Here is an 18,020-nt window from a genome sequence, read left to right on the forward strand (position 1 = left end):
CATGGACACTTTGAAGATATCCTCTCCGGAGGACGTCTCTCCCTCAGCCCCTGTTGGCTCTGCCATTATGCTGGGGACGAAGCGCCCGCCTAGAACCTTCCACGTGCATGATGCCATGCACACCTTAATTTCGGCTCAATGGGATGTCCCGGAAGCGAGCCTTAAAGTGGCTAGGGCTATGTCCCGCCTCTATCCTTTGGCTGTGAGTGAACGTGAGGCCTATCTGTGGCCTACCGTGGATTCTTTAATCACTGCGGTGACTAAGAAAACGGCATTGCCGGTGGAAGGTGGCACGGCCCTAAAGGACGCCCAAGACAGGAGATTGGAGGCGGCCTTAAGGTCGTCCTTTGAGGCGGCTGCTTTAAGTTTACAGGCCTCAGTTTGCGGCTCCTATGTGGCCAGGGCGTGCCTGACTATGGTGCAGCGGGCTTCCCCCTCGGATCATTCCTTGAGGGCTGATTGGCCAGCCCTGGAATCGGGCTTAGCCTATTTGGCAGACTTGCTGTATGATGTCTTGAGAGCCTCAGCTAAAGGCATGGCTCAGACAGTCTCTGCGCGGCGGTGGCTTTGGCTGAAACATTGGTCTGCTGACCACGCCTCTAAATCCCGCCTGGCTAGATTGCCTTTTAAAGGCAAGCTGCTCTTTGGGGTCGAGCTGGACAAAATAGTGACCGATCTCGGCACGTCTAAGGGCAAGAAGTTACCAGAGGTCAGGGCTTGGGCTAGTGCTCGTCCCGGTACCTCCAGAGGACGGTTTCAGGAAGCCCGTCGGTACCGCCCGGGCAGGTCGGGTTCTTCTGCTCCCTCTTCCTTTAAGAGGAATTTCTCCCCCAAGCAGCATTCCTTTCGCAGAGACCGCCGTCCCGGAGGTGCTCCCTCCGGTCCTCCCCCAGGGTCTCGTACCCAATGACGGGGTCTTGGTCCACGCCCCAGTGCAGATTGGAGGACGGCTGTCCTCGTTTCTGGGCGAGTGGACCACAATAACTTCAGACGCTTGGGTGCTGGAAGTCATCAGAGATGGCTACAAGCTAGAGTTCTGCCGACCCTTAAGAGACGGGTTTGTACTCTCTCCCTGCAAGTCTCCGGTCAAAGCTGTGGCAGTGCAGCAGACTTTGGACAATCTGATCCGCCTGGGTGCGGTCGTTCCGGTGCCAGAAAGTCAGCTTGGCAAGGGGCGTTACTCCATTTACTTTGTGGTACCAAAGAAAGGAGGTTCTGTCCGGCCTATCCTCGACCTCAAAGGGGTCAATCGGGCCTTGAAAGTGCGGCACTTTCGCATGGAGACTCTCCGCTCTGTTATAGCGGCAGTGAAGGCAGGGGAGTACCTGGCATCCTTGGACATCAAGGAAGCGTACCTGCATATTCCCATCTGGCCTCCTCATCAACGCTTTCTGCGTTTTGCAGTCCTGGGCCGACACTTCCAGTTCAGAGCCCTCCCGTTCGGGTTGGCTACTGCTCCGCGGACCTTTTCCAAAGTAATGGTGGTCATAGCGGCCTTCCTGCGAAAGGAAGGAGTACAAGTCCATCCTTATCTGGACGACTGGTTGATCCGAGCCCCCTCTTATGCAGAGTGCGGCAAGGCTGTGGACCGGGTAGTTGCTCTTTTGAGCTCCCTGGGATGGATCATCAACTGGGAGAAGAGCCAGCTGCGCCCGACTCAGTCCCTGGAGTATCTGGGAGTTCGATTCGACACCCAAGTGGGCAGAGTGTTCCTGCCAGACAATCGGATTGTCAAACTTCAGGCTCAGGTGGACCAGTTCCTAGTAGCCTCTCCTCTTCGGGCTTGGGACTATGTGCAGCTGTTGGGCTCTATGACGGCCACGATGGAAGTAGTGCCCTGGGCCAGGGCTCATATGAGACCACTACAACACTCTCTGCTGCAGCGCTGGACTCCGATGTCCGAGGATTATGCTGTGCGCCTTCCCTTGGATCCAGCAGTGCGCAAGGCGCTGAGCTGGTGGATGCAGACAGACAAGTTGTCTGCGGGAATGCCTCTGGTCCCCCCAGAGTGGATTGTCGTCACGACGGACGCCTCGTTGTCGGGCTGGGGAGCCCACTGCTTGGGAAGGACAGCGCAGGGGCTCTGGTCTCCTGCAGAAGCAAAGTGGGCTATCAACCTCCTGGAACTCAGAGCCATTCGGTTGGCGCTTTTGGAGTTCATCCCGTTACTGGTGTTGAAGCCTGTACGGGTTCTGTCGGACAATGCCACGGCTGTGGCCTATGTCAACCGCCAGGGAGGTACCAAGAGTGCCCCTCTAGCCAAGGAGGCTATGAATCTTTGCCAGTGGGCGGAAGCGAACCTGGAGCAGCTTTCAGCGGCCCACATTGCCGGAGTCATGAATGTCAAGGCGGACTTTCTCAGTCGCCATACCTTGGAGCCCGGAGAGTGGCAGCTATCTGCTCAGGCGTTCTTGGACATCACGAAGCGCTGGGGCCAGCCGAGCCTAGATCTGATGGCGTCATCGGCCAATTGCCAAGTGCCGCGCTTTTTCAGCAGAGGACGGGACCCTCGATCCCTGGGAGTAGATGCTCTTCTCCAACAGTGGCCGACACAAGAGCTTCTCTATGTGTTCCCGCCCTGGCCCATGTTGGGCAGGGTGCTAGACCGGGTGGCAAAGCATCCCGGCAGGGTAATCCTGGTGGGTCCGGATTGGCCCAGACGTCCCTGTTATGCGGACTTGATCAGGCTCTCAGTCGACGATCCTCTGCAGCTGCCAGTGGAGCGGGGCCTGTTACATCAGGGTCCCGTGGTGATGGAGGATCCCTCCCCCTTTGGTCTTACGGCCTGGCTATTGAGCGGCAGCGTCTGAGGAAGAAGGGCTTCTCAGACAAGGTCATCGCCACTATGCTGAGAGCGAGGAAGCGCTCTACTTCTACGGCTTACGCCAGGGTTTGGCGTATCTTTGCAGCGTGGTGTGAAGCAGGATCTCTTTCTCCCTTCACTGCTCCAATTTCTTCAGTGTTGGCGTTCCTGCAAGAAGGTCTGGAGAAAGGCCTGTCGCTCAGTTCCCTTAAAGTCCAGGTAGCGGCTCTGGCTTGCTTCAGGGGCCGCCTGAAGGGTACTTCCCTGGCTTCGCAGCCAGATGTGGTGCGCTTTCTCAAGGGAGTTAATCACCTGCGCCCTCCTCTGCACTCAGTGGTGCCTGCGTGGAATCTCAACCTGGTGCTAAGAGCATTGCAGAAGCCGCCGTTTGAACCCTTGTCGAGGGCATCGCTGAAAGACCTGACGTTGAAAGCAGTCTTTTTGGTGGCTATTACTTCAGCCAGAAGAGTTTCCGAGCTCCAGGCGCTCTCTTGTCGGGAGCCTTTTCTGCAGTTCACTGAGGCAGGAGTGACTATTCGCACAGTGCCTTCCTTTCTGCCCAAGATTGTTTCTCGCTTCCATGTGAATCAGCAGCTCTGTCTCCCTTCCTTTCGTAGGGAGGACTACCCAGAGGAGTACTCTGCTCTTAAATATCTGGATGTGAGACGAGTCATCATCAGATACTTGGAAGTGACCAATGATTTCCGGAAATCGGATCATCTGTTTGTCCTGTTTGCAGGTCCTCGTAGGGGTCTGTAGGCTGCTAAGCCTACAGTGGCAAGATGGGTCAAGGAAGCCATTGCAGCGGCTTATGTGGCCGCGGGGAAGGTGCCGCCTGTCCAGCTGAAGGCTCACTCCACAAGAGCTCAGGCGGCCTCGATGGCAGAGGCCGGGTCCGTCTCCTTGGAAGAGATATGCAAGGCGGCAACTTGGGCTTCGGCTCATACATTTTCCAAGCATTACCGTTTGACTGTGGCTGCACGGGCGGAGGCCCGGTTTGGAGCTTCAGTGTTGAGGTCAGGGATTTCAATGTCCCGCCCTGGGTGAGTACTGCTTCGGTACATCCCACCAGTCTATGGATTGATCAGCTTGATGATATGGAAGGTAAAATTATGTATAATCATACCTGATAATTTTCTTTCCATTAATCATAGCTGATCAATCCATAGCCCCTCCCAGATATCTGTACTGTTTTTATTCTGGTTGCATTTCAGGTTCAAGTTTAGTCTTCAATTACTTCAGAAAGACTTCGTGTTCAAGTTTTTTCACTTGGATTCTTCAAGAGTTAAGACGAGTTTGTGTTACAGTGAGCTGCTGCATTCCTCTCCCCTCCGTTTTACGGGGCTGGATTGAGACTTAAATTCTGCCGGCACTCCCTCCCGCTTCGTGCGGCTGTAGGGCAGCTTTGTACCCCTCCCGCTTCGGCGGTGTTAGGGTCAGTCAGCTCCTCCCGCGGTTGCGGTTGCAGGATAAGCCAGATCCCCCCGCATCGGCGGGTGTGGTGTCCCTCCCCCGCTCCGCGGGGATGAGCTGGACGGATTCCCCTCCCCCACTTGTGTGGGGATGAGCTGGGTTAATTCCCCTCCCCCGTTTCGGCGGTGGTGAGCTGGGCAGAGTGTCCCTTCGTGGGTGTAATTCTCTAAGTGCTGAGTCCTGCGGATGGAGCTTTGATATCGACATACTGAGGAGTTTCCGGCAGCACATGACCACATATAGGGAGGCAAAAGTTTGCTCTCTATCTCCACCTGCTGGTAGATGGACACAACCCACCAGTCTATGGATTGATCAGCTATGATTAATGGAAAGAAAATTATCAGGTATGATTATACATAATTTTACCTTTTTTTTCCAATTTTCGGGTGAAGCCAGCCATCTCGTGAGCACGCCCCGCCCCCACTACCCTACCGACACACCCCCTTGAAATTTCGCCGGCTCCGCGATGGAAAGCTGTTGAAGCCGGCCAAAATCGGCTTTCGATTATACCGATTTGGCAGTTTCAGGAGATCGCCGGCGATCTCCCGATTTGTGTCGGAAGATGGCCGGCCATCTCTTTCGAAAATAAGCCTGATTGTAACATAGTAGATGACGGCAGAAAAAGACCTGCACGGTCCATCCAGTCTGCCCAACAAGATAAACTCATATGTGCTACTTTTTGTGTATACCTTACCTTGGTTTGTATCTGTAGAAGTCTTACCCATCACTAGCCCCACCTCCCACCACCGGCTCTGCCACCCAATCTCGGCTAAGCTTCTGAGGATTCATTCCTTCTGAACAGGATTCCTTTGTTTATCTCACGCATGTTTGAATTCCGTTACCGGGCATTCCAAGTATCCACCACTCTCTCCGTGAAAAAAAAATACTTCCTGACATTTTTCTTGTCTGCCCCCCTTCAATCTCATTTCATGTCCTCTAGTTCTACCGCCTTCCCATCTCCGGAAAAGGTTCATTTGCGGATTAATACCTTTCAAATATTTGAATGTCTGTATCATATCACCCCTGCTTCTCCTTTCCTCCAGGGTATACATGTTCAGGTCAGCAAGTCTCTCCTCGCACATCTTGTAACGCAAATCCCATACCATTCTCGTAGCTTTTCTTTGCACCGCTTCAATTCGTTTTACATCCTTGGTAAGATACGGCCTCCAAAACTGAACATAATACTCCAGGTGGGGCCTCACCAGCGACTTTTACAGGGGCATTAAAACCTCTTTTCTTCTGTTGGTCACATCTCTCTCTGTACAGCCTAGCAACCTTCTAGTTATGGCCACCGCCTTGTCACACTGTTTCGTCGCATTCAGATCCTCAGATACTAAATAACCTTTCACCAACTGGGTGATGATCATACATGTGACACTCAGTGCAAAAGACTGGATAGCACCCCTCTCGCTGGACTGCTGTCTACATCTTAGTATTATAGAGTTGTTTAATTAAACTTCTTCAGATACTAGGGCTATTAGATGAATATAAATAACCTCAAGATAGCATGGTATAATGTGTAATTTATTTAGTGTGTGCTTCCTAAAAACTAATTAAATGTAATTAAAACTAATGAAAATATAATTACAATTCTAATGAAAACACTCCTCTTGTTATCCTAATTAGAATAATGACTATAAATGAAGAGTTGTGCTAGGGGTGGTGGGAGCTGGGGAGGGGGGTGAAAATGAATTAGGTCCTGCTGTTCAAGAGGCTATCTGTTTATGCTGTGCTACAAAGTTCAAGTTTTAAAGCTATCAGGAAAAGGTTATGGAGAGTAGTTGATAAAGTTTACCTTTACATTCCCAAAGTACAGAGCAAAATAATGTTGTCTTACCAGAGAAATGTCCTTTTCTCTCAGAACTTCTCAGGTGGCACTGTACTACATAAACAAGCAGGGAAGGACAGGTTCGTACCTAGGGTTACCATATTTGGTGTCCCCAAAAAGAGGGCACATGCCCCGCCCCACCACACCCCTGCACCTCCCCCTGTCATACCCCACCCGCCCCCTGTCATATATCTCCCCCCCCTCCCCCCCCCCCACACATACCCCTAAGGGTGGCCTATCCCCTAGTCCTCTCCCCTTACCTTACTCTACTACCCTGGTGGTCTAGTGACTTTTTGGGGGCCGGAAAGAGCCCCCTCTTTCCTGCCTGGAGCGCTGCCCTGCATTCTCTGACTTCCTCTTGCAATGGTAATGGTCCTGGCGCTGATTCAGAATGGCCGCCAAGAGTTGAATTGGCCTCGCAAGACTTCTGCAGGACTTCTGGCAAAACCCACCCAGTTGCCCTGCCATGTCTTCCAAAAGAGGACATGTCCAGGTAAAACCAGACATATGGTAACCCTATTCGTACCTCCTGTGTTGGGGAAACTGTCAAAATGTGAAAATGGCCAATTCTTTTGGAATGTCTGTCAGGGCAACGTTTCTAGCATATCTGAGGATTCAGCAATCCTGCTTTTCCTCAGAAACAAGTTAAATTACCTGCAGCAGGTGTTCTCCAAGGACAGCATGATCAAAATCCTCACAGCCCTTCCTCTTCCCCAAGGAATTATATTCTAAAACTTGCAGTGGACTTAGGTTGGGGGGGGGGGGGGGGGGGAATCTGTGGAGGGCGTACAGTGAACACATTCTCAAAAGCAAAGAAAAGTGCTAGACAAAACTTCCTGCATGGGCTCATCAGGCTGCCTTAGAATACACCTACAAGTAAGGAAATGTGTTCTCCCCATCTTTCATCTTTGCATTGGCTACTGATTAGGTATCATATGCCATTTTAAATGGTAGTGGTTATCTGTAACCCTGTGTTACATGGCAGCAATTTCCTTTGGTGTTCTTTACAGTTAACCTTCAGTTCTTTTGGCGTTCTTTTGAAGTGGAGACATAGCCAAGTGGTTAATGCAGTGGACTTTGATCCTGGGGTTTGATTCTCACTGCAGCTCCTTTTGACTCTGGGCAAGTCACTTAACCCTCCGTTGCCCCAGGTACAAAATAAGTACCTGTATATAATATGTAAACCACTTTGATTGTAACCACAGAAAGGCAGTATATCAAGTCTGTTCCCCTTCCCTTTCTTTTAGCTATATCTACCAGGAAAATTGTCATTCAGTTTTTGCCTAGGGGCAGGTGTTTTGCAGTTGCTGGTCCACTGTTAGGGAGTGGAGGAATTGCCTAGTGGTTAGGGTGGTGGACTTTGGTCCTGGGGAACTGAGGAACTGAGTTCGATTCCCACTTCAGGCACAGGCAGCTCCTTGTGACTCTGGGCAAGTCACTTAACCCTCCATTGCCCCATGTAAGCCGCATTGAGTCTGCCATGAGTGGGAAAGCGCAGGGTACAAATGTAACAAAAAAAAAAAAACCTTACCAAGTGAATTGTTATTGATGGTTGATCTTTTTACTTTCCAAAATAAGGTCAAAGGAATCCTTTTTAGACAAATGTTTGCAGAGGAAGTTTAAAGAAGCTTAGGTTTAATAGGTTATTTTATCATTTTGTATTTGTTTTTATTTGCAGTTTTATGTAATTGTCCTTTTTATATCTGGTATGTTTTGTATGCTACTTTAAAAGCAAACGTTCATTTGGAAAGCTTGAGTTAATGGCCTAAAGGTCTAGGATTATTTTAATTTGATTTGAATTTGGGTTTTTTTTGACAGCCATGACAGAACAATGCAAGATATTGTTTACAAACTTGTGCCAGGCCTTCAGGAAGGTAAGTCTGTTATGCTTAGAAGTTTGGTTATCTATCTTATTGGTTTGTAAATACATTTTATTCTTATTTTTGTCATCCTATTTCTTTCATTATAGTTTTAAATGTTTTTCATTTGTATGTTTTGTTTTACATGTTCCTTGAATATGATAGTTTGGCAATTGCTGCATTATTTTGTGTCTATATAATTTGACATATTGTTCTGTCTATAAAAAAAAATGTTTTAAGTATAAACAAAGGCAAGAGGGTTCTCCTATAGAAATAACTGTGAGCAGTGTGAAATAGCAAGGAGGAAAAGGCCTCAAGAAGCTCCCAGCTAGAAAAAGCAATGGGAGCAGGACTGCTTCGTCATTGACAAAAAAAAAAAAAAAACCTCCTTGCAACAGCATATACAAAGTTCATAACTTCTACAAAAATATCTTCAATAATACACCACAGGTCTTAAAACATATATTGTACTTATGTTGTACTTTGCTGTGTAGTCCTTCCTTTTCTCAGAAAACAGACTGAGACTAACGGTGGCCAGTGTTTCGTCTAGCTGCTTCAGGGTCTAATGGCCATAAATCTGTCAAAAAAGGGGAAATTAACACAGGATATAACCGTCCACTGTATCGTTAGAGATTCATATACAAACTCTCAAATCGCTCACTTGAAAACTCTGTTCTTCACTAGATGGAGGAAGGAAGACTGCGTCGTAGGAAAATGGTGAACCTTAAACGGTTGACATCAGATGCCCCACCAAGCACCAGCCAATCACACAGCCAATAGACTATTGGAGCTGTCACCCAAGAGCTTTAAAGGACAGCCTTTCTTTTTCACAGATTTGCGATATCGGCATATTTGTTCCCAGGAAGATGATTTTTGCCCTCAAGCACAGGGATTGTGTCAGCTGTTATTATCTCATGGCTATCCGAGAAAAGTTGTCTCTAGCGCATCATGCTAAATATAATAATAGTGATCTTTTGTTGCTACCTCAGTCTCGGGAACTGCAAGAGGAGGATGTTGTTATGACCTGTGTGTTAAGGTATACCTCTCTGACGAGGAAAGTGTCTGGAATTGTGAGGAGTCACTGGAACATTTTGAAGACTCTTCCTGTTTTCTCTGACACAAGGATACGTTTTGCATGCAGTTGGTGTAAGAATTTGAAGGAACTGTTGAGCCCTTCTTTGTTACCAGAGAGAGGGCACCCTTCATCTGTATTTAGAGGGCATAAGAAATGTAATGAGTGCAGCATGTGTCCTCTAATGGTTGAAACTGACACGTTCAGACATCCTACTGCACGTGAATACACTCAATGTGTTAACGCTACATGCAAATCAGATCATGTTATCTACTGCATTATGTGTCCTTCTGAAAAGCTTTATGTCGGACAAACTTCTTGACAGCTATACACACGTTTGGTTGAACACAAAAGTGCAATTAAAACGTCAAAGTGCACATCGCCATTAGCGAGTCACTGTAATGAATTTAAACATTCCTTTGCGACTTTGAGATGCTTTGTGTTACAACTGATTAGTGAGTCCACAAGGAGAGGAGGAAACAGGAGACATCTATTATTACAAATGGAGCAGCAATGGATCTTTAAATTAAATTTTTTAACTCTTGCGAGACTTAATGCTAAAATAGCATGGTATCATTTTTTCTAACATTTTGTTTTCTTAACAACATTGTGTGATTGGCTGGTGCTTGGTGGAGAGTTTGACGTCAACCCTTTAAGGTTCGCCATTTTCTTCCGATGCAGTCTTCCTTCCTCAGTCTAGTGAAGAACAGAGTTTTCAAGTGAGCGGTTTGAGAGGTTGAGTATGAACCTCTAACATTACAGCAGATAGTTATATCGTGTGTTGATTTCCCCTTTTTAACACAGATTTATGGCCGTTAGACCCTGAAGCAGCTAGACAAAACACTGGCCACCGTTGGTCTCAGTCTGTTTTCTGAGAAAAGGAAGGACTACACAGCTAAGTACAACACAAGTACAATATATGTTTTAAGACCTGTGATGTATTATTGAAGATATTTTTGTAGAAGTGATGAACTTTGTATATATATGCTTTTGCAAGGAGGGTTTTTTTTTGCCAATAATGAAGCAGTCCTGCTCCCATTGCTTTTTCTAGGCTTTTTCCTCCTTGCTATTTCACACTGCTCACAGTAATTTCTGTAGGAGAACCCTTTTGCCTTTGTTTATACTTATGATATTTGTATAAGGTTCTCTCCCTCGTATTTTTGTTTAGCTTGTGTAAAAAAAAATGTTGCCATATATTCTTATGTCTATTATAATTTCCATACTTTTCTTCTTCCACCACTAATATAGTTGTGGCCATATACAAAAGCTTCTGTTTTGTTTTTCAAATTTTAACTACAATGATTTTTAAGAAAATGAAAAAAGTAATACACAGAGACATATTATCCTTCAAGCTAAAAATAGAAAGCTATGCAGGAATGTGTTACATGCCTTTTAAAGGGATTAGAAAATATATTGGCATAAGCATGCAAAAATAGTTGCAAAATCATATGCCCCTGCCCTTGGCACACAAGCAGTAAAGGGGTCCTTTTATTAAGCTGCAGAAAAAGTAGCCTTAGCGCACCCTTGCGCAGGTTTTTCCCTTGCCCTAAATCCATTTTTACAGAAGCTGTTAAAAAAAAAAATCCTGGAGGAAGTGACGTCATGCAAAGTGATGGCAGCTTGAGCACTGAGCTCCGTCAGGGCAAAGGAGTCAAATCGCAAAAAAACCCCTTCCTTTTGGGTCCTAGAGGGGGAACAAAGTGGAGATACTTGCTTGCATGATGCCCCCGAAGAAGGGCTTATAAAAATACAAGTTTACTGTGATCCCCGGAGGGAAATCGGCGGCGATGCCGGCAGGGTCTGAGAAAGAATCCACTAAAATGGCGGCGCCGTTGGACACGCAGAGGGAAGAAAACTTGAGATAGACTGTGGTTGAGGTGAGCCCGGGAGGGGTTGTGGTGGCTCCAGCGGCATTGGCAGGCGAAACGGCGGAGCAGCAGGGTCCGGGACGCCGGGCTGGAAAGTCAGCAGTGCTGCTAAATCGAAAGGGAGAATCGAGTGCCCCAGAAGGCACTCAGGAGCTGGAGGAGGCAGGAGAAAGGGCAATGTCAGAGGAGCAGTTCAGAGATCAGGAGGAGCCGAGGGATCTGGAGTGCTTAGTGGCTATGGAGGGAGGCACAGGCAGATTGGAGTGAGGCGGAGGCTGCAGCAGCTGGAAGTGTACTTTCTGGGGAGCTGGGAGGCAAACAGCGTGAGCAGCGGAGCTCAAGGAGAGGTGTGAACAAGATGGTGGTGGCAGAGGGCCCGAGGAGGGCTGATTCAATGGAGGTGAGAGAACCTGAGAAGGGGGAGTCCGAGAATAGTGTTGTAAAGGCATGGTTCAAGGACTTGAAGGAGGATTTTGCGGGAGTGTGGAGGGACGTTCATATGGCAATGAGAGATAGCCATGCAGAATTGAGAGACTTGGGATCTCGGGTTGGTGAGGTGGAGATCCTTAAGACTGAAGTGTGTTCGCTGAGGCAAGTGCTCACAGATGGGTAAGAGGTTCTCCAAAGTGTTAAGGAGCAGTTGGAAGACCTCAAAGAAATAACATGCGCTTTAAGGGAGTCCCTGAGTTGATATCTTTGTCAACTGTCTGGCAGTGATTCAGGAGATATGTGAATTTATTTTATATCCAGATGGGAGGGGTGAGAGAGCGGATCTGCAACTCCAGCGGGCCCACAGGGCGCCAGGGCCGCAGTGAGACTTTGCACCAAGGGATATTGTGGTTTGTTTTGTGGATTTCCCTTTAAAGGAGAAGATTTTGGCTAAGGCGAGACAGCAAGGAGAAATTAAGTGGAAAAACTACAAGACTTGGCATGAAGCACATTGCAGAAACGTAGATCCTTTAGGGAAGTTACTATGTTTCTGAGAGCCAAAGGGATATGTTACAGGTGGTTGTTTCCCTTTGCGATGTGGCTAACAGTGGAAGGCAAGTCACGCAAGATCAAGACTCCAGAAGAGGCGTGGTCCGCTCTGAGGGCCTTGGGGTGTAAAGGACTTCCGAATAGTTAGGAGAAGGCTGATCGGGTCACTTAGTCTGTTCCGGTCACGAAATGGCAGACGGTGGTGGTGAAAGGGAAGACAACTGTGAAACTCGCTGATTGAAGAGCAGAGGCGTGGGGGTGTGCTGCATATGATGGATATTCAGACAAGAGGACTTGGGTAGTTTTAAGGGATTAGTTGGAGGGGTCCCAGGGAAGAATTGGAGGGAGGATTGGAGTGGGAGGGGTGGATTCGGGGGTGGAAGTGGAGGAGGGGGGGATGGAGATTAGTATGGGTTTGGGTCTTTGGTAAGTGGAGTCTTAGGCCCTGGGTCTGCGGGTCATTTCCTTGGTGATGGCTGGTCTGCAGGTGGGCAAGTCAGGCATGGAGGGGGGGTTGGGGAGGGTAGTGGGGGTGGAGGAAAGGGCTGAGGGGGTGGGGGAGGTGAAGGGGGAGAGGGGAAAGAGAGGGTAAGGGGCAGGGAGCATCTTTTGTGGTAGGTACTTGGAATGTGAATGGGCTAAATAATCATGGGAAGCGCAGTAGTGTTTAAGGAATTGGAGAGATTGAACTGGGAGATTACATTTCTGCAAGAAACCCATCTGAGACCAAGAGACACATACATGCTACATCGTAGACAATATCAAGAGGGGGTGGGGGGATAGCTATTTTAGTCAGACAAAATTGTGGGTTTGTAACGAGACAGGTGTTTAGGGACAAGGAAGGGAGGTGCATGGCCCTTAGAGGTTGGTTAGAGGGTAAGGAACTCGCGTTGATTAATATTTATGTGCCAAATGGGAATTAGTAGCAATTTTTCCAAAAGTTAAATGAGGAGTTGATGGGCTTTGTGGGGGGGCCATATAGTGGTGGGGGGTGATTTTAATTTGGGCCCAGATGCTAGGCTGGATCATTCAGAAGGGGGAGGTTATCATAGTGGACAGGGGAGGAAAGCTTTGTTGCAACTCATGAAAGGGTTAGAGGTGGTGGATTGCTGGAGACTGATACATGGAGCTCAGTGAGATTATACCTTTTACTCCCATGCTGCGCAGCCATATTCCAGGCTGGATGGAATTTGGATCCACCACAATGCGTGGCATATGGTGGAGGGGGCGGAAATAAAAACAATTAGTGTTTCAGATAATGCGCCAACCTTGGTGAAGTTGAAGGGCTTGGTTTTGGAGGATCGTTGGGGGGGGGTTGTAGGTAGAATAACCATAAATAATTCCTATCGGAAAATAACTCCCAACAGATTATTATTTACGCCAAGGTCCTATGATGCAGAACTCTGCATAAGCAAATATTCTGGACTCTTGTCTAGGGGAACTTAGGACCTTGCTTTTGGCACCTAGCCAAACTTGCTGTTACAGAGAAGTGAAACCAAAGCTGATATATATATATATTAGATTTATTAGATAAAAATGTACAAATATAGAATCACTCTATAGCAAGGCTTAGCAAAATACAAAAATATAGAACTTGCTGATAATAATAAAACAGAACTAGATTGCTACTGAATACTATACACAATGATTCTTTCTGGACTGCAAGATAATTACACAAGCCTGATTTGTAACCTAAACTACGGTTGTTATGCCAAATACAAAGGTTAGCAGCAATCTCCTGACCAGGAGCTATGACGTAACCAGTCTTTCCTAGATAAGCACCAATCACAAATCCCAGACTATAGAAAATAAATCACTGAATCTCACCGCGTTGAAGTAGATGCAGGTTCCTTCTTAGACTCGAGCTGTCTCCCCAGCGAGTCAGTCTTAGATGTAGTGCAGGGTCTCTCTGCAGATAGCAGGTGTCAGTCACTCCTTGCCGTATTTCAGAGCTGTTATAGCTGAACCCAAAGAGTATTTTCACCAGATATGCAGTTCACAGGCATTTCAGGTCTTCTTCCTTTTCTTGTCAGTCCAAACTCCCCGATGGTCTCTGACCAACTCTGACTACTGTCTTTCTTCTGTTCCCGCTTTCTTAGTACCCCCTGGTTAGGTGACAGCAGGGACCAATCATGATCTTGTCCAGCTCACTACATGGGCAAGAAGAGTCCTTTGTTTTATGACCTTGAAAACGGTAACTTTCTGGTCTGCATATCTGGTTCTAGCCAGGATTTCTGGAGCCATAGGTCTCACTCCCTTCTCAGCTTCTCAGGGTGATAACAGGGTAATTGTAACACAGAATGTCCTTGGCTGTGGTCTGCCTGCTAGTAATTTTCCACAAGCTGAAAAGCTGGATCTCGCTGACACAGATAGGTTCAGGTGAGAGGTTGTAGCAGCCATCTTGTTTGTAACCGGCTGCATTAGGCTTGTATGAACCAAGACCAGCTCAGGTGAGATCACAGGGAAACACCCCTACAGTTTGGAGATTGAATGAGACCCTCTTGGGTGATGAGGACATTAGGGAGGATGTTCGGCAGGCTATTCAGGATTTTAGGCACTTCAATGATAATAGAGAAGTGTCGGATGGTACTCTCTGGGATGCTTTAAAGGTGGTGGTAAGGGGGGTCTTAATAAAATGGGGTGCCCGTCGGAAGCGAGAACGGGGGAAGCGTTCTTTGGAAATGCAGATGCGGTTGCCTCATCTGGAACAGCTGCATAAGAGGAATCCTGACCCACGAGTATGGAAGAAGTTAAGGGAGGTGAGAGGAGAGCTGATGCAAATGCAGATGGAGGAGGTAAAGTTTATGCATAGCAAATTAAAGCAACAATTTTTTGAGTTTGCAAACAAATCTAGCAAATGCTAGCCACATATCTGAGGGCAAGAAAGGGGCGTACTAATATCCCAAAGATTCAGGGGGAGGGGGGTGGAAGTATACAGATAGGGAGATAGGGGAATGTTTTTTGAAATATTATGGAGAATTGTATAGGGCAGAGGGGGAAGATAGGAGGCTTGGGCACAGTATTTGGACAGGAACCCCCTGTCGCAGTTGAATGAGGAGGAGAGGGCTAGAATTAGGGAGCCTATTAGATTGGGAGAGGTGGAAGGGGTGATCAACAGGTTGCCAAATGGGAACACCCCTGGACTGGACGGATATTCTGGGAAATTTTACCAATGTTATGTAGATGAGGTGAGTGATTTACTAGTGAGGGTGGGAAATGGTATTTTGGCTGGGAGGGATCTTCCTAGGTCTATGTCTGAGGCGGGGGTGGTGGTTCTTCCCAAACCAGGGAAGAACCCAACGAGGTGTGGATCGTACAGGCCCATTTCGTTACTGAATGTAGATGCAAAAATAGTGGCAAAGGTGTTAGCTAATAGATTGGCTAGGGTGTTGCCCAGATTAGTGAATGACGATCAGGCGGGATTTATCCCTAGAAGGCAGGTGGGGGACAACATATAAAATCCGATATTTGGGAATTCACATTCCGTGTGACCTTGGTAGGGTGAGCAGTATTAATTATGGCAAGATTGTAGGCAAAATTAGATCTGAATTGTCTCGATGGAAGGGGTTGTGGCTGTCTTGGTGGGGTCGATTGGCAGTGATCAAGATGAATGTTTTGCCACGGTTGCTTTTTCTGTTTCAGGCTTTGCTGGTGGAACTCCCTGGAGGAACAATTAAGCAGATTCAGGGACTGTTCACACAGTTTATTTGGAATGGGAAACACCCTAGATTAGGGAGTCGGGTTATGTGGGGTGTTCCTGAGAGGGGAGGCAGGGCAGTCCCCAATATTGAATGGTACTATTATGCGGCCCAGATAAGGATGCTTATGGATTGGGAGAGTAAGAATAAAAAGCCCGGTAGTCAGGTGGAAAGGTCCTATAGCTCTCGTAGGGAGCTCCACTCTTATTTGTGGATTACGGAGGGAGGGGTACTTGAGGGATGGTCCAATCCCTATGTGAAGCACTTGATGGGAGTGTGGAGGAGAGTTAGGAGGAATGGAGTCAGGTGGATGAGGTTTCTACATTGGCGCCCATGAGGTGGGAACCGAAATTTGGGGCGAGGAGGGAGAATGTTCGATTTGGGAGCTGGGAGAGGAAGGGGCTGATAAATTTCCGCAATGTGTTGCAGGGAGGTAAGATGTTGAGTTTTGAAACGCTGAGCTCCAGATATGGTCTAACAGAGGGGGATAGGTTTGCTTATATGCAGGTCCAACATTTTGTGGGGGCAATGGGATGGAAGGGGTAAATCCTCAGGAGAGGGAGTGTTTAGAAAATTTGTGGCTAATTCTGAGAAGGGTTCCCAGACCTATATCAGTGCTTTATAGATTCTTTAGGGGAAGTGATCCAAGATCGTTTGGGTTTCAAGGGGCAAGGGAAATAGATTTGGGATGTAAATTTACTGACCAGGAATGGGAGACTATTTGTCGAGAGGTGTATAAAGCATCGGTGTGTGTCTTGGTACAGGAGTATGCATATAAAGTTCTTACCAGATGGTACTATACACCAGAAAGGTTGCAGAAAATGTACCCAGGAACGTCGGATAGATGTTGGAGGTATGGGATGCATAAGGGTTCGTTCCTTCACATCTGGTGGGCATGTACTAGTGTGGTGGAATTTTGGCACGGGGTGGTGAAAGGATTGGTTAAATTGACAAATATATCTTTGGTGTGTGGGCCTCGGGAATGCCTTTTGGGTTTATATAATGAGAGGGAATCTTGGGAGGTTAGTAAATGGCTTCGTTGAGGTTTTGCGGCAGCCAAATGTCTTATAGCCCGCAGGTGGAAATCTTCGAATTCTCCGACATTGGAGGAGTGGAAGGATAAATTGGGACAATTAATACATATGGAGTACCTTACAGCGTACAGAAGGGAGGGGGCTTTGAAATGTAAAGGGGGGTGGGCTCGGTTAAAAGCAGAGGTAAAGAACATATAGGGGCTTTTTCATGGGGGTGAAGGGAGATGAAGGGGGGTGTTATGGGTGGGGGGGGTGGGAAGGAGGGTTTGGGTTCAGGGAGAGGGTTGGGGGGGGGAATGGGATGTTTTGGTGTGGGGGGAAAGGAGTATCCTATATAATAAAAAGCACCTCCAACGTTCTGAAGCTGGCTGCTGACTGCGTGGACAAAACCTTGAGGCATTCGTGCACTTCCTGGTACGTCAGCATCGACACTAACCAACCACAAGAAAGCAACACGATCCAGGGGAATTGCACTCGCTCTCATAGCCCCGCCATTGGAGAACAGCTAACGTGACATCAAGAGAAGGAAACAAACTCAGTGGCAGGAGAGATAAAGCAATCCACAACAGTCTCAGGCAGCTTGACTGGCACAGAAGCAGTGCCCTGGGGCAATGAAACAGCTCAAGCAGGCACTCTCTTTGTCAGCCAAACTCCCCCACCCTCACCAGCTGATCGAAATAGGAAGACTGGCGAAAAACAGGTAACCCAGCAAAAAGGAAAACACACAGTTAGTATGAGGAACCTGATGGGAAAAGGGGGAATTGACCTTGAAGCACACACACACACACACTCTCTGTCAGCCAAACTCCCTAGCAGCAAAGGTGAGGCATTGAAGCATCGCTGATCCCCATACAGAGCAAACCTCTCTCTTTCTCACACACACACACACACACACACTCTCTCTCTGTCAGCCAAACTCACCCCCCCAACGCCCCACAGCATATTAGCACCAAAGGTGAGGCATTGGAGCATCGCTGGTCCCCATACAGAGCAAACCTGCAAACCTCTGTCTTTCACACACACACACACTCTCTCTCTCTGTCAGTCAATCCCCCCCCCCCCCCCCCCCCACCACAGCATATTAGCACCAAAGGTGAGGCATTGGAGCATCGCTCATCCCCATACAGAGGAAACTGCAAACCTCTCTCACACTCTGTCTCATGCTGTATCACAGTCACTCTCAAACACTCTCTCTCTATCTCATACACTCTCGGTCTCGCAGAGAGTCTGTGTATCACACACATACTCTCTTACACTCTGTCTCACACACACTCTGTGTGAAACACACTCTCACACTCACTGTGGCTCACATACGCACTTGCACACACTCATTCTCACACATACACACTCTCTCACAGACACACTCGCACCCACACTCACTCTCTCTCTGTCTCACACACACACACT

The 18,020-nt window shown here is 47.8% G+C and overlaps 1 protein-coding gene across 3 annotated transcripts in view; it reads left to right on the forward strand.

Moving 5' to 3' along the window:
• The window catches only part of PCGF3 (polycomb group ring finger 3), a 711,906-nt gene that overhangs the window by 314,101 nt on the left and 379,785 nt on the right, over window positions 1-18,020 (forward strand). For all 3 annotated transcript variants that reach the window (XM_030194352.1, XM_030194350.1, XM_030194353.1), the window contains one exon: window positions 7,923-7,978. In XM_030194352.1, the coding sequence (XP_030050212.1) occupies window positions 7,923-7,978 (56 nt within the window). The remainder of the gene's footprint in view (window positions 1-7,922; window positions 7,979-18,020) is intronic.

The sequence above is a fragment of the Microcaecilia unicolor genome, chromosome 2 (assembly GCF_901765095.1).
Source record: "Microcaecilia unicolor chromosome 2, aMicUni1.1, whole genome shotgun sequence".
NCBI lineage: Eukaryota > Metazoa > Chordata > Amphibia > Gymnophiona > Siphonopidae > Microcaecilia > Microcaecilia unicolor.